The sequence below is a fragment of the Oncorhynchus mykiss genome, chromosome 11, assembly GCF_013265735.2.
Source record: "Oncorhynchus mykiss isolate Arlee chromosome 11, USDA_OmykA_1.1, whole genome shotgun sequence".
NCBI lineage: Eukaryota > Metazoa > Chordata > Actinopteri > Salmoniformes > Salmonidae > Oncorhynchus > Oncorhynchus mykiss.
The window spans coordinates 7650245-7665407 of NC_048575.1; the positions used below are offsets into that span (position 1 = coordinate 7650245).

Here is a 15163-nt window from a genome sequence, read left to right on the forward strand (position 1 = left end):
GGTGCTAGTCACAGTTAATCACTGTATTTTTTGTAACACAGTGCAGCAAGTCCAAGTCAGGCCCAGCAGAATAAAAATCAATTGCGGGCGGACTCCCTCTAGTCATTTGTGTGTCTTAGTTATTTCATCAAACAGTTGGCTTAAAGCATCAGACAAGCTCATTTAATATAGTTGATTTGATTAAAATACATAGGATGTGTCTACTTATGGAAAAATACACGTTTAAACAATTCTACCAATCGATTGGTCGAAAGATTGGTCTGTTGGTCAACAAAGATGTTGTTGTTTTTTGTCAGGGACAGCCCAAGTAATGATCATGCTGTTTAATCAGCTTCTTGATATTTCACACCTGTCAGGTGGATGGATAAGCTTGCCAAATGAGAAATGCGCACTAACAGGGATGTACACACATTTGAGGCAAAAAGTTGAGAAATTAGCTTTTTTCTGTGTGTATGGAAAAATACTGGGATCTCACTGTTTCAGCTCATGAAACATGGAATGAAACACAACCAACGCTTCACATGTTGCATTTATATTTTTTATTCAGTGTAGTTAGTTAAATAGTTAACCAAAGAGTTGGTTAAGAGTATTTTTTATTTTTTTAAAACGTACATTTTTAACCTGAGAGCTGCTGTGCGAGGGAGAGAGGCTGCTGCAGACGGGCCGCTATGAGATTGGAGCGAGTCGACGGAGGCAGAGAGAGAACCAGTAGCCAAGGCAACTCGGCTATCTGACTTGAAGCAGACACAACGTTATTCATCATCCCATATACAGTGGGGAGAACAAGTATTTGATACACTGCCGATTTTGCAGGTTTTCCTACTTACAAAGCATGTAAAGGTCTGTAATTGTTATCATAGGTACACTTCAACTGTGAGAGACGGAATCTAAAACAAAAATGCAGAAAATCACATTGTATGATTTTTAAGTAATTAATTTGCATTTTATTGCATGACATAAGTACTTGATCACCTACCAACCAGTAAGAATTCCGGCTCTCACAGACCTGTTAGTTTTTCTTTAAGAAGCCCTCCTGTTCTCCACTCATTACCTGTATTAACTGCACGAGGGCAGTCAGGTCTGGAGTGAACCAAGGGCTATATCTGTTCTTAGTTCTGCATTTTTTGCACGGAGCATGCTTATCTAAGATGGTGAGGAAGTTACTTTTAAAGAATGACCAGGCATCCTCAACTGACGGGATGAGGTCAATATCCTTCCAGGATACCCGGGCCAGGTCGATTAGAAAGGCCTGCTCGCAGAAGTGTTTTAGGGAGCGTTTGACAGTGATGAGGGGTGGTCGTTTGACTGCGGACCCGTAGCGGATACAGGCAATGAGGCAGTGATCGCTGAGATCCTGGTTGAAGACAGCGGAGGTGTATTTGGAGGGCCAGTTGGTCAAGATAACGTCTATGAGGGTGCCCTTGTTTACAGATTTAGGGTTGTACCCGGTGGGTTCCTTGATGATTTGTGTGAGATTGAGGGCATCTAGCTTAGATTGTAGGACTGCCAGGGTGTTAAGCATATCCCAGTTTAGGTCACCTAACAGAATAAACTCTGAAGCTAGATGGGGGGGGCGATCAATTCACAAATGGTGTCCAGGGCACAGTTGGGAGCTGAGGGGGGTCGGTAGCAGGCGGCAACAGTGAGAGACTTATTTCTGGAGAGAGTAATTTTTAAAATTAGTAGTTTGAACTTTTTGGGTATGGACCTGGAAAGTAAGCCTGCAAAGTAATGTCAATCTCTGCAGTAGACTGCAACTCCTCCCCCTTTGGCAGTTCTATCTTGACGGAAAATGTTATAGTTAGGTATGGAAATCTTATAATTTTTGGTGGCCTTCCTAAGCCAGGATTCAGACACGGCAAGGACATCAGGGTTGGCAGAGTGTGCTAAGGCAGTGAGTAAAACAAACTTAGGGAGGAGGCTTCTGATATTGACATGAATTAAACCAAGGCTTTTCCGATCACAGAAGTTAACAAATGAGGGTGCCTGGGGACATGCAGGGCCTGGGTTTTAATATGGTATATAATATTCAATTGTTTACGTAGGGCTCCCTTGTGAGAGAGACCCTGGTCTCAATGGTGACTCCCTGCTTAAATAAAGTTAGAATATCTTGAATATAAAATACCTTGAAAAAATACTTTTCAGTGTCAAAATAAACCAAAATAAATACTCAAAAATATTCAAATACCAATGTCAGTTTGGCTATACAAATAATCATGCATATCCCTAATTCCCAGACGGTTATTTCTGTCATATTTCTAATAGTATGATTTCTGTGCAGAGGGCAGTTGTAAAGATGTTTGATGGCGTCGTTGTCGTGCTGGTAGTTCGGAATGGCCAGACAGAAGGGCGGTATGATTATTATAATTGATAGGTAAGGCTACTCAAGATTGGCAAGGAAATAACATACATAATAAGGGACGTGTGTGTGTGTGTGTGTGTGTGTGATGCTTGGGGGGGGGCATATTAACAGTCTTATAGGACGGTTAATATATCTGCCTCCCAACTGAACAACACAATTGACCCGTGGCTTGAATACAAAGTGTATCTATAATCAAATGAATCAACCTTGAACATGAACATTCGTGACATGAAATGATCTCAATATTTATAGATACACCAATCAGGGGTAAGGATGCAGAGATACAAATTAGTCCAGTAATAGAGCAGTTAGGTAACCACACAGCACCTCACTCAAACTGCAATGAATATCAATCCCATCGGTTGTTTCTATCCTTGATGAATTGCCATAGATAGCAGTCCACTCCTGATAACTGCAACAACTTAGCTGGATGACAATACAAAAAGATCATGCATTTGTAATAGGGACTGGCAAACTGCACTACGCTGGTACAGGGACTGGCAAACTGCACTACGTTGGTATAGGGACTGGCAAACTGCACTACGTTGGTATAGGGACGGGCTAACTGCACTACGTTGGTATAGGGACGGGCTAACTGCACTACGTTGGTATAGGGACTGGCTAACTGCACTACGTTGGTATAGGGACTGGCTAACTGCACTACGTTGGTACTGGGACTGGCTAACTGCACTAAGTTACTTATCAGGGGTCAGCTCTCTGCTCTCTTGAGATGCACCCATGAGGGAAGGGACTGACTGACAGTGAGAGACGGGGACGGACCTGGGAAGACGCTGAGGTTGGGGTTCTTGTTGCACCAGTCGGAGGCGCAGCACATTGGGTAGATGCCTGTGTCGTCCTTGGTGGAGGGCGCGCAGATGAAGGGGCGGTCGCGGGGGATCAGTTCGCTCTCGTGCACGCACATGCTGCGCTCGGTGGTGAGCCGGCTGCCAGACTTCATGACCGTCACGAAGCACAGACCGTCCGTGGTGCACGTAGAGTTGAGACAGCGCTGGCAATAGCACTGCAGGGCTGGAGGGAGAAGAGTGATGGAACATAGAGTTAGAGAGACAGGGGAGGGAGGGGAGGGAACAAGAGACAGGACAAAGGAGAGAGATGAATACTAGAGGTCAACCGATTAATCGTAATGACCGATTAATTAGGGCCGATTTCAAGTTTATAACAAATCCGTAATCGCTATTTTTTGGACGCCGATTACATTGCAGTCCACAAGGAGACTGGGGGGCAGGCTGACCGCCTGCTACGCGAGTGCAGCAAGGAGCCAAGGTAAAATGCTAGCTAGCATTAAACTTATCTTATAAAAAACAATCAATCTTCACGTAATCACTTGCCTGTTAGGGCTAGGCAGAATACTGCCCCCTTTGGAGGAATTGCGTGCCCATAGTAAACTGAAAAAAAATCTGTCCAAAATTGCTAATATATGCATATAATAATTATTATTGGTTAGAAAACACTCTAAAGCTTCTAAAACCGTTGGAATTATGTCTGTAAGTATAGCAGAACTCACAGGGCAGGCAATCTCCCAAACTAGTTTTGGAATCATGAAAGTTGGGGCAACTTTGACGCCATCGCCCCCACCCTTCCCAACCAGCTATGGATCTGGAGACACTTTCTATGTCTTCCACTAGATGTCCTCATTCAGTACAGTGTTTAATTGTTCAAATCCCGCGAGTTTTGACCCTTTGGGAGGGAAAAGAGTGAGTGTCGCGAGAAAATACCTGCGCGTTAGGGCGCGAATTGGTCACAGCCCTTCCTTTGTTCCAGCTCGCCTCAGAAGCAGTAACATTGACCGGTTGAATTGAGAATTGTTTTGTACGTTTAGAACATCCTAAAGCTTGATTCTGCACTTAGTTTGACCAGTTTAGTCGACATATAATATGTAATTTTGAAGTTTTGATGCGCAACTGTTCGGGACCAGTAGTCATTTTGGATGCAATGCAGCTGGAACTCGTAGCATATGCTACAGTAAGGACACACCAACTGAAACCAAACTATATATTAGGTAAGTATGACTCCTTCCACTACATTCTGATCGAAGACCATCAAAAGTAAGGGAATATTTATGTTGTAATTTTGTATTTCTGTTGACTCCAACATAGCGGAGAAATATTGCTTACGTCTGAGCGCCGTCTCAGATTATTACATAGTGAACTAATTCTGTAACGTTAAAAATAAATGTGGCACAGCGGTTGCATTAAGAAGCAGTGTATCTTTCTAACTATATGTAGAACATGTATATTTAGTCAAAGTTTATGATGTTTATTTCTGTTATCTGGCGGTGCTATGTATAATCTCTCTGGACATTTTTGAGCATTTTCTGAACATGGCGTCAATGTAAACGGAGATTTATGGATATAAATAGCATATTATTGAAAAAACAAATGTACTGTGTAACATGTCCTATTACTATCATCTGATGAAGATTTTCAAAAGGTTAGTGAATTATTTTTCTTTTAATCCTGCGTTTGTGATTGCATCTTTTGTTCGACAAAATGGCTGTATATCGGCTGTGTCTTTGGTGGTGGTTTGACATAAATATGTGCTATGTTTTCGCCGTTAAACATTTTAGAAATCTGACTCGCTGGGTAGATGAACAAGGTGTTTACCTTTCATTTGAGCTATTGGACTTGTTAATGTGTGGAGGTTAAATATTTCTAAGAATATTTTTGCATTCTGTGCGCCACTGTTTCAGTTGAGCGGGGGGGGGGGGGGGTGTGGTACCCCTTGGGGAACATGTGCCGTCACATGGTTGATGATATTACTAGGTTAACTAGCTTGTCCTGCGTTGCATGTAATCAATGCGGTGCCTGTTAATTTATCATCGAATCACAGCCTACTTCAACGTCGCCAAACGGGTGATGATTTAACAAAAGCACATTCGCGAATATTTGAGAAAACCACAATCGTTGCACTAATGTACCTAACCATAAACATAAATGCCTTTTTTAAAAATCAATGCACAAATATATTTTTTTTAAACCTGCATATTTAGTTTACAGAATTTCATGTTAACAGTCAATATTAACTAGGGAAATTGTGTCACTTCTCTTGCGTTCAGTGTAAGCAGAGTCAGGGTATATGCAGCAGTTTGGGCAGCCTGGCTCATTGCAAACTGTGTGAAGGCCATTTCTTCCTAACAAAGACTAATTAATTTGACAGAATTTTATATAATTATGACATAACATTGAAGGTTGTGCAATGTAACAGCAATATTTAGACTTCGGGTTGCCGCACGTTCGATAAAATACGGAACTGTTCCATATTTCACTGAAAGAATAAACGTTTTGTTTTCGAAATGATAGTTTGCAGATTTGGCCATATTAATGACCTAAGAGTAGTATTTCTGTGTGTTTATTATATTATAATCAAGTCTATGATTTGATATAGCAATCTGACTGAGTGGTGGTAGGCAGCAGCAGGCTCGTAAGCATTCATTCAAACAGCACTTTCCTGCGTTTGCCAGCAGCTCCTAGCAATGCTTGCTCTGTTTATGACTTCAAGCCTATCAACTCCAGAGATTAGGCTGGCAGTACTATAGTGCCCATAAGAACATCCAATAGTCAAAGGTCTATGAAAAACACATGGTAGAAATAGTCCTATAATAACTACAACCTAAAACGTCCTACCTGGGAATATTGAAGACCCATGTTAAAAGGAACCACCAACTTTCATATGTTCTCATGTTCTGAGCAAGGAACTTAAACGTTAGCTTTTTTTACATGGCACATATTGCACTTTTACTTTCTTCTCCAACACTGTGTTTTTGCCAAATTTAAACCAAATTGAACATGTTTCATTATTTATTTGAGACCAAATTGATTTATTTATGTATTATATTAAGTTAAAATAAAAGTGTTAATTGTTCATTCAGTATTGTTGTAATTGTCATTATTAGTATTTAAATAGGCATGTTAAAAATCGGCAAATCAGCATTTTTTTGGTCCTCCAATAATCAGTATCGGAGATCAAAAATTATAAAATCGGCCGACCTCTAATTAATACCAAGAAAAAAATGACTCAAGAATGATTTCTACCCTACAAAAAGAAACTCGACAAAGCGTATGATAAAATACCAGAGTGCAATATCACATAACAGCGTGTGTGTGTGTGTACACGATACGTGTTCTGAGTGAGTTTACAGCTAAAAACAACAGATAAATAGCTACAGTGCAAAAAAATAAAAATAAAACTCAGCCCAGTTTGCTACAATAAACAACAAGTGTTCAACAATGTTAGCTGGTCTCTAAGGTGATCCACCTCACCACCCGGGGGCTCACTGCCTCTAAGCTTCCTTGCTCAGCCTTTTTGCAGCCAGGGCTCTTGCAGATTAAAAACATCTCTCCACCTCTGCTAAAAGGTTCAAAATAAAATAAAATTGTATTGGTCACATGCACATGGTTAGCAGATGTTAATGCGAGCGTAGGGAAATGACTGTGCTTCTAGTTCCAACAGTCATATCTAATAAGTAAATCTAACAATTCCCCGACAACTACCAAATACACACAAATCTAAAAAAGGGGTGAAAGATAATAGCAGCGAAAAAAGAAACATCCTCTCACTGTCAACTGCATTTATTTCCAGCAAACTTAACACGAGTAAATATTTGTATGAACATAACAAGATTCAACAACTGAGACATAAACTGAACAAGTTCCATAGACATGTGACTAACAGAAATGGAATAATGAGTCCCTGAACAAAGGAGGGGACAAAATCAAAAGTAACAGTCAGTATCTGGTGGGTGGGGGGGGGGGGGTTCATTGTCAAGATAAGCCTGCAGGAAGGGTACCACATGAGGGAGGATGTCTTCTCTGTAACGCACAGCTTTGAGTTTGCCTGCAATGACAACAAGCGCAGTCCAAAGATCTGTGACGTCATTTGGTTTATATGGATGCGTTTATATGGCTGAGCGGCACATGGAAGGTGCTATAGATGGTATAAAATACATACAGTATATACATGTGATATGACTAATGTAAGATATGTAAACATTATTAAAGTGGCATTATTTAAAGTGGCATTGTTTACAGTGACTAGTGATCAATGTATTAAAGTGGCCAGTGATTGGGTCTCAATGTAGGCAGCAGCCTCACTGAGTAAATGATTGCTGTTTAGCAGTCTGACGGCCTTGAGATTGAAAAACAGCTTCTATCTCTCGGTCCCAGCTTTAATGCACCTGTACTGACCTAACCTTCTGGATGGTAGCGGTGTGAACAGGCAGTGGCTCAGGTGGTTGTTGTCCTTGATGATCTTTTTGACCTTCCTGTGACATTGGGTGCTCTAGGTGTCATGGAGGGCAGGTAGTTTGTGATACAGCCCGACAGAATGCTCTCGATTGTGCCTCTGTAAAGGTTTGTCAGGGTTTGGGTGACAAGCCAAATTTCTTCCGCCTACTTAGGTTGAAGAGGCGTTGTTGCGCCTTCTTCGCCACACTGTCTGTGATGGTGGACCATTTCAGTTTGCCTGTGATGTGAACGCCGAGGAACTTAAAACTTACTACCCTCTCCACTACTGTCCCATCGATGCTCCCTCTGCTGTTTCCTGAAGTCCACAATCATCTCTTTTGTTTTGTTGACGTTGAGTGAGAGGTTGTTTTCCCTAATCCCTAATAAATACAAAAAAATGTTAATGTCATCGTCACCAATCAACTGCATTAGTTAAAAACAACTTCACCACACCCCACTGATTTCTCTATGCTTCTCTATGCTATTTATGGTCATGGGAAAGACACCTTGGCTCTAGAGCCCAATAGACCTGAACTTCCTTGCTTCCCCTCCTATCATAAAACATGAGAAATGTTGTAATTAAGTTAAACAGCACTGCTCTTAACCAACATGGCATGTCAAGGCACCATGATGGAAATCTAGGTTCCAAACCTATCGCCTATCAGTGATCATTGAAGATAAACTGAGGAAAGAGATTAAATCATTTAGGCTAACAGTGTTGAGAGGAGACTAGTCTGTCATGTTTCAGTGTCTGCCAGAACAGCAGGATGGGTGTGACAGACAGAGACAGTCAGGGTTGGGACAAGTTGTCTCAGTCACAGCCTGTTCCTATTCTGGATCTGGGGGGGGGGGGGTGTAACTCACTGCCCGCTTGGAAAATGAATCACAGACACAGCGACTACGGCTACACGAAAACAACACACCGTGGCTGAATGAGGAAGGGGGGGTGTCTCATCTGATCTCAGACCAGACTTTAGGGGTAGTGGCTGGCTGGTCAGTCACACCAGTCTGTTTCTGTCCCTGAAAGAGGATGTTGGATATATGTGTCAGCTCATCTCCTGACCACATGGACTTTGATCAGCTGAATCAAGTGTATAAAGAGCTGGGCTGGATAAAACAAGCTACATGTACAGACTACACCCAAGGAGATTACTACATTTACATTGAAGTCATTTAGCAGAAGTTCTCATACAGAGTGAATTACAGGTAATGCGTTCAACTAAATTCAGTAGGGAGAAAACATTTAAATAAATATATAAAGAAATAAAAACCCTGCTCTCTGTCACTTCCTCCAACCCGCCTGCTGGCTAGCTGAGATACAACGAGTCAACAAAAGCTGCCCGGTAAAAAAATAGCTCTCGTGACAAAATATCAACTCGAGGTATAATTGGAATTATTTCCTAATTCATTTCTTAAAATGGCTCCCCCTACTGTTAATCTCAATCATGTTCGAGAGAGAGAAAAAAAATAAAACCACTCAGCGGTACTGTGGCAATGAGGTAGTCCCAGTCTCACTAAATAAATAAAAAACAGAGGGGTAGGTGTTAAGGGGTAAGGTAATAAGGACCCACATATAGCCTAGTCCCCTAGCCCTGGGTAAGGACCCACATATAGCCTAGTCCCCTAGCCCTGGGTAAGGACCCACATATAGCCTAGTCCCCTAGCCCTGGGTAAGGACCCACATATAGCCTAGTCCCCTAGCCCTGGGTAAGGTAGTAAGGACCCACATATAGCCTAGTCCCCTAGGCCTGGGTAAGGTAAGTATGGACCCACATATAGTCCAGTCCCCTAGCCCTGGGTATAGTAGTAAGGGCATGGCCCAGATATAGCCTAGTCGCTTGGTCAGGATCGGGTACTAAGGGCAGGGCCCACAGAGAGCCTTGTCCTCTAGGTCTGGGTAAGGTAGTAAGGGCCCACATATAGCCCAGTCCCCGAGGTCTGGGCAGCACTGTAGCGTAATAGAAAATCCCCATCAACTGGATAAATGACCATTTATAGTTTGGTGGATATTATCCAACCATTATGTAGGTTAGTGGAAATCCCCATCGACTGACGATGAGACGTCTCCATTATGTAGATGTGTGAAAAATGTGGAATAATAACAATAATAAACTACATTCCATCCATCCAACTCCATTACTATGTGAATACTATAGGCCCATAATCGTATCCTGTGGGTACAGCCTAGAGAGCAAGGCTTGTGTCACTACTCACAATACGATAAGATGTACGCGTCTAAGTTTACCGTCATTAAGAGGCTAAGGGACAACGAGCTAATATCTTGCAATCGATGTCTTAGCATTAAATGATTAAGTTAAATCAAAGATGCACAGTTAGAGACCTATAATATAGGATATGTATATTGTGAATAACATTTTACCATTGGACATTTCACTGAATAGAATAACAGTCTCTGTAACACAACATCCATAGCACTTACAGTGCAATGAAACACCATCCATAGCTAAATAAATTAAACAGTTCGATATTGCATGCCAGCAGCATACCACCCTGCCTACCACTGCAGGCTTGCTTCTGAAGCTAAGCAGGGTTGGTCCTGGTCAGTCCCTGGATGGGAGACCAGATGCTGCTGGAAGTGGTGGAGGGCCAGTAGGAGGCACCCTTTCCTCTGGTCTAAAAAAAATATCCCAATCCCCGAGGGCAGTGATTAGGGACAATGCCCTGTGTAGGGTACCGTCTTTCAGATGGGACGTTACCCCGGTGTCCTGACTCTCTGCGATCATTAAAGATCCCATGGCACTTATCGTAAGTGTAGGCGTGTTAACCCTGGTGTCCTGGCTAAATTCCCAATCTGACCCTCAAACCATCACGGTCACCTAATAATCCCCAGTTTACAATTGGCTCATTCATCCCTCTCCTCTGTAACTATTCCCCAGGTTGTTGCTGCAACTCAGAATGTGTTCTCAGTCAACTTACCTGGTAAAATAACAGAGAAGATATTGGAGGAAGGTATGATGAAATGCTAAGTATATACTGATGATATTATTATGATGGCGGACACTGAACAAGACCTGCAGAACATGTTAGTCTGTTCGTGTAAAAGATGGAGACGCATGATAAAACACACAAACGTTACAATAATTCACTTTGTGTCAATTAATCCCATAAGGGATGGGTTGGCGATTTGACACGAAAATACATTTTTCATTCATACATTCACACAGTACAATGAAACAAACATCCATCCATAGCACGTACAGTACAATGAAACACAGCAACATTCATAGCTCTTTATGAACTCCTGAAACAATCCAAATATGACAATTAACTCACACAGTAACATTAAATTTAGTCAATTAAAAGTTTTCATTAGTCGTCACACCTCTCCTGGCGTCAGTGATCCCGGTGACTTCTGTGAGAAATGTTTCAACCTGGAGATTGCCACCGGCGAAGACGTGACTCTCTCTTGTGAGAAGCAAATATATAGCCATCCATCCAGACAATGCCAAATTGAATCAACACGCTAGGCTCCCACGCTTGCCAAGTCGCGAGTATCCCCTCTCATTCTTCCACTACAGCACCACTCTAGGGCCTTAGCTGCACTCAGAGTAGAGCAGAGCTTGGGCCTGCCAGGCAGGGACTCATTCATGCCTGACTGAGCCCTGCTCGACCTGCCGCCTGGCAGGCAGCAATCCCTTCTACTGATATCCTCGTCTCATACATACATCCTCGTCTCCTTGCTCTTCCCCCCTCGTCTCCTTGCTCTTCCCCCCTCGTCTCCTTGCTCTTCCCCCCTCTTCCCCTTGCTCTTCCCCCCTCGTCTCCTTGCTCTTTCCCCCTCGTCTCCTTGCTCTTTCCCCCTCGTCTCCTTGCTCTTTCCCCCTCGTCTCCTTGCTCTTTCCCCCTCGTCTCCTTGCTCTTTCCCCCTCGTCTCCTTGCTCTTTCCCCCTCGTCTCCTTGCTCTTTCCCCCTCGTCTCCTTGCTCTTTCCCCCTCGTCTCCTTGCTCTTTCCCCCTCGTCTCCTTGCTCTTTCCCCCTCGTCTCCTTGCTCTTTCCCCCTCGTCTCCTTGCTCTTTCCCCCTCGTCTCCTTGCCCTCAGTCATGGTGGCCTCTTGGCTGTATGCCGGGAAGTGGCCTCTCCTTTCTCTATCACGCTCCCTCTTTTTTCCCCACCCGTAGCTGTGTATGGTGCAGTGACCAGCCACGTGTTATTTATATTATATTTTCTGGGGGGAAACAACGAGGGGGGGGGCACTTTGACCCGTCAGCACACAGCATAACCCCCCCCCCTCGTTGTTTCGCTCATGGACCAGGCAGCATGTCAGAGGAACTACAGAACAGGGCTGCAATATGGTAGCTAGATACTGTGGGGACTAGTCTCTGGTAGACAGATCAGAGACAATATGGTTGTTCTTGTTACCTGAAAATAAAGGTTAGGATGTCGTCACTTTCCCAAAGAAAGCCCTTTCAAAATGTATTCAAAATGTAAATAACTCAAATGTTAACATATTAACAAAAAACTACAATAAACTTTGCCAGATGTGTAATGACCCTAGACAACATGCTAACACATGGCCAATGACAATGCCATCAAACATCTTGCAAGTCTGAGAAAACCTCGATGTCGAGGAAACAAGGGGGACAGAAGACATCAGAGGCAAAGAACACAAACCATATTAGGGTAGTTTATAGAATTAATTTGCATTCGTGTCATAGCGCGATGTTTCGCAAGAACAGAGCAGTCAATATTTTTTCAGTTCTTATGAATGTTTGTCTTTTTGGTCTCGCCTCCGTAAGGGCATTGTGCAACATGCCACTCGCTAAGGTTGGGCGGTATGCAGATTTTAACATAGTCATACAATTGGGCATCTATTACCAGAATGCTAATACAATTAGCACAAGTAATAGCGAATTTCCATGGAGGCTGCTAGCTAAATATGCTAATGAGAGCAAACAAAAAAAAAAAAAAAATAGCAAAGACAGGCAATCCAGCTCATAAAGTTATAAATATTATTAGGTAGGTGCTATCAAAAGTAAATTTTGGTGAGTTTGGACATTTACAAGTGAATGTGAATGAGAGACATTTTACAAATGAACAAAGTCTTACGTGCTTGTCTGAGGAAGAACAGTACTGGCTCTGGAGCAACATGTGTACACGCTGTGTCTGTGTGGAGTCCGGAGTCGCTAGGGAAACGGATCTGCCTGCTCTGCTCTCCAGAAGATGGGGGGAGGAGCAGAAGGGCCGAGAACAGAGAGGATAAAAACTGCAAGGAAATCAAAAAGATAGCAGTGGCAGCTGTAAAAAATAACTCATCCAAAAGTGCTTTGACTTCTCAAACACAGCAGAAAGCTAAACACAATATGATGGCCCCGTCTACTTATTCATTCAGCCACTTACTGAGATAAGTAGCGTCTTAAACTTAGGTGTCGCGTTAAAGCAGAATTCCTCATTTCTCAAGTCGGAAAAAAAAGATAAACTCAAAAGAAATATCTTAATGCGATTTGTAAACACAGATCTGAAATGAGTCTTAATGCTCGGCATCAGACAAAATGTTGTGCTTCAGTTGAAGTTCTCCACTCGGATGAAAATTCAAAACAGCCATTCTATCAGCAAACAGCTACTTTTCCCAGCTGCTTTTCCCAGCTGCTTTTCCCAGCTGCTTTTCTCGGTGTAGCCAAGCAAAACATTAGGAAATGTAGTTGGCTAAATTCTTTATTCTTTCTTTTTGATAAAACAGAAATATGATGGCCATGTGTTGTTTTTGCAAAAAAAAAAAGATCTTGCCTTTCATTGTAAGCTAATTTACTTGTGTGGCTGCCAGCCAAATAGCGTTGCAGTTCTGTTGTCATCTGATGAAAATGAAGCGAATTTTCTGCCGAATTTGTTGCACAAATGTATTTTTTGTGAAGGAAAACTTAGGTTGCACGTCCTTGATCACAAATTGAAGCAACAACAAAAAAAAAGACCTGACTTTCAATATTAAATGTGACCCCTGTCAATACACAGCTGGACTCACCTGCCGTGTGGATGTTTTTCAGCGGCAGGGACTGGGAAATGAGTCAGGATCATGGGAAAGATGAACGGAGAAAAGTACAGAGAGACCCTTGATGAAAACCTGCTCCAGAGAGCTCAGGACCTCAGACCGGGGATGAAGGTTCACCTTCCAACCGGACAACAACCCTAAGCACACAGCCAAGACAACACAGGAGTGGCTTCTGGACAAGTCTCTGAATGTCCTTGAGCCAGCCAGAGCCAGGACTTGAACCCGATCGAACATCGAGAGCAAGAGAGCGACAGAGACCTGAAAATAGCTGTGCAGCAACGCTCCCCATCGAACCTGACAGAGCTTGAGAGGATCTGCAGAGAATGAGAGAAACTCCCAAGTACAGGTGTGCCAAGCTTGTAGCGTCATACCCAAGAAGACTCGGGGCTGTAATCACTGCCAAAGATGCTTCAAGTACTGAGTAAAGGGTCTGAATACTTATGTGTAACCTTGGTTTATCTAGGCAAGTCAGTTAAGAACACATTCTTATTTACAATGACAGCCCATATGGAAATGTGATATCAGTTTATTTTTAATACATTTGCACATATTTTTTTTTCTCTAAGTTTCTGCTTTGTCATTATGGGGTATTGTGTGTAGATGTAAAAAAAATAAAAAATAAAATAAAATCCCCCTCATCAATTTTAAAACAAGGCTGTACCGTAACAAAATATGGAAAAAGTCAAGGGTTCTGAATACCTTTCGAATGGACTGTATACCACCCACGCCTACCATTCGCACAGACACCAAGCCCCTCCTCCCCCTGCCACTCACAACGAGACCGAAAGATCACTTCTTCCTCTCTGACAACAAGCAGTTTCAACTCGCTATTTATATTTTGATGTTTGGTCCGACATTTTTTTTTTTAAATCAGTCATATGGACACATTATTTTACTGTTATAGAGGAGAACGAACCCTTTCTTAACTCCCCACATTGAGAACAGAACTAAGACGGGAGTATCAACAAACATCACTGTGGATTATTAATGTTGTTTGTCGCGCACAGCATTGTGGTACTGCTCGCAGCATTTTAGCCCCCAGACTGTTTAGCCTGTGTTTTATAAAAATGTGCGATAAAGCATAAAAATATCAATTTATACATAAGGAATTGGCAACTCGTTCTCATTCTGAGAAATAAGCATTGTCTTTTTCCAGGTAGGCCATTTGGATTTCAACATCTAAACAAAATGAACAGGCCGTGTTGTTCAAACAGTTGGAGACGGGCAAGAGGGTGTATTCATAACAGTTCAACTGTTCTACCTTGTTAGCAGGCAAATAGATCCAAGTTGGTATAAGAATAATTTGAAGATAAATACACAACGCAGAGACGAGAGGTCAATACAGCACTAAAGGTCAAGAGGACTAATAGTCAATACAGTACTAACGATCAATGGAAAGAGAGATTTTTCTGCAATAGGGTATTACATTAGCAATGGGTCAGAGCCATGGGAGGAATTTGTCTATACAGTGAGCCTGAAATAGGATACTTGCTTTTTGGCCATTGGCCCAGTTTTATTGCAAGGAATTCTAATTGGTCAACCACAGGCTAGGG

At 42.4% G+C, this 15163-nt stretch overlaps 1 protein-coding gene across 3 annotated transcripts in view; it reads right to left on the reverse strand.

The window, feature by feature from the left end:
* LOC110535204 (TGF-beta receptor type-1) overlaps positions 1-15163 on the reverse strand; it is a 78357-nt gene that overhangs the window by 39284 nt on the left and 23910 nt on the right. For all 3 annotated transcript variants that reach the window (XM_036934753.1, XM_036934752.1, XM_036934751.1), the window contains exon 2: positions 3143-3391. In XM_036934753.1, coding sequence (XP_036790648.1) covers positions 3143-3391 — 249 coding nt within the window. The remainder of the gene's footprint in view (positions 1-3142; positions 3392-15163) is intronic.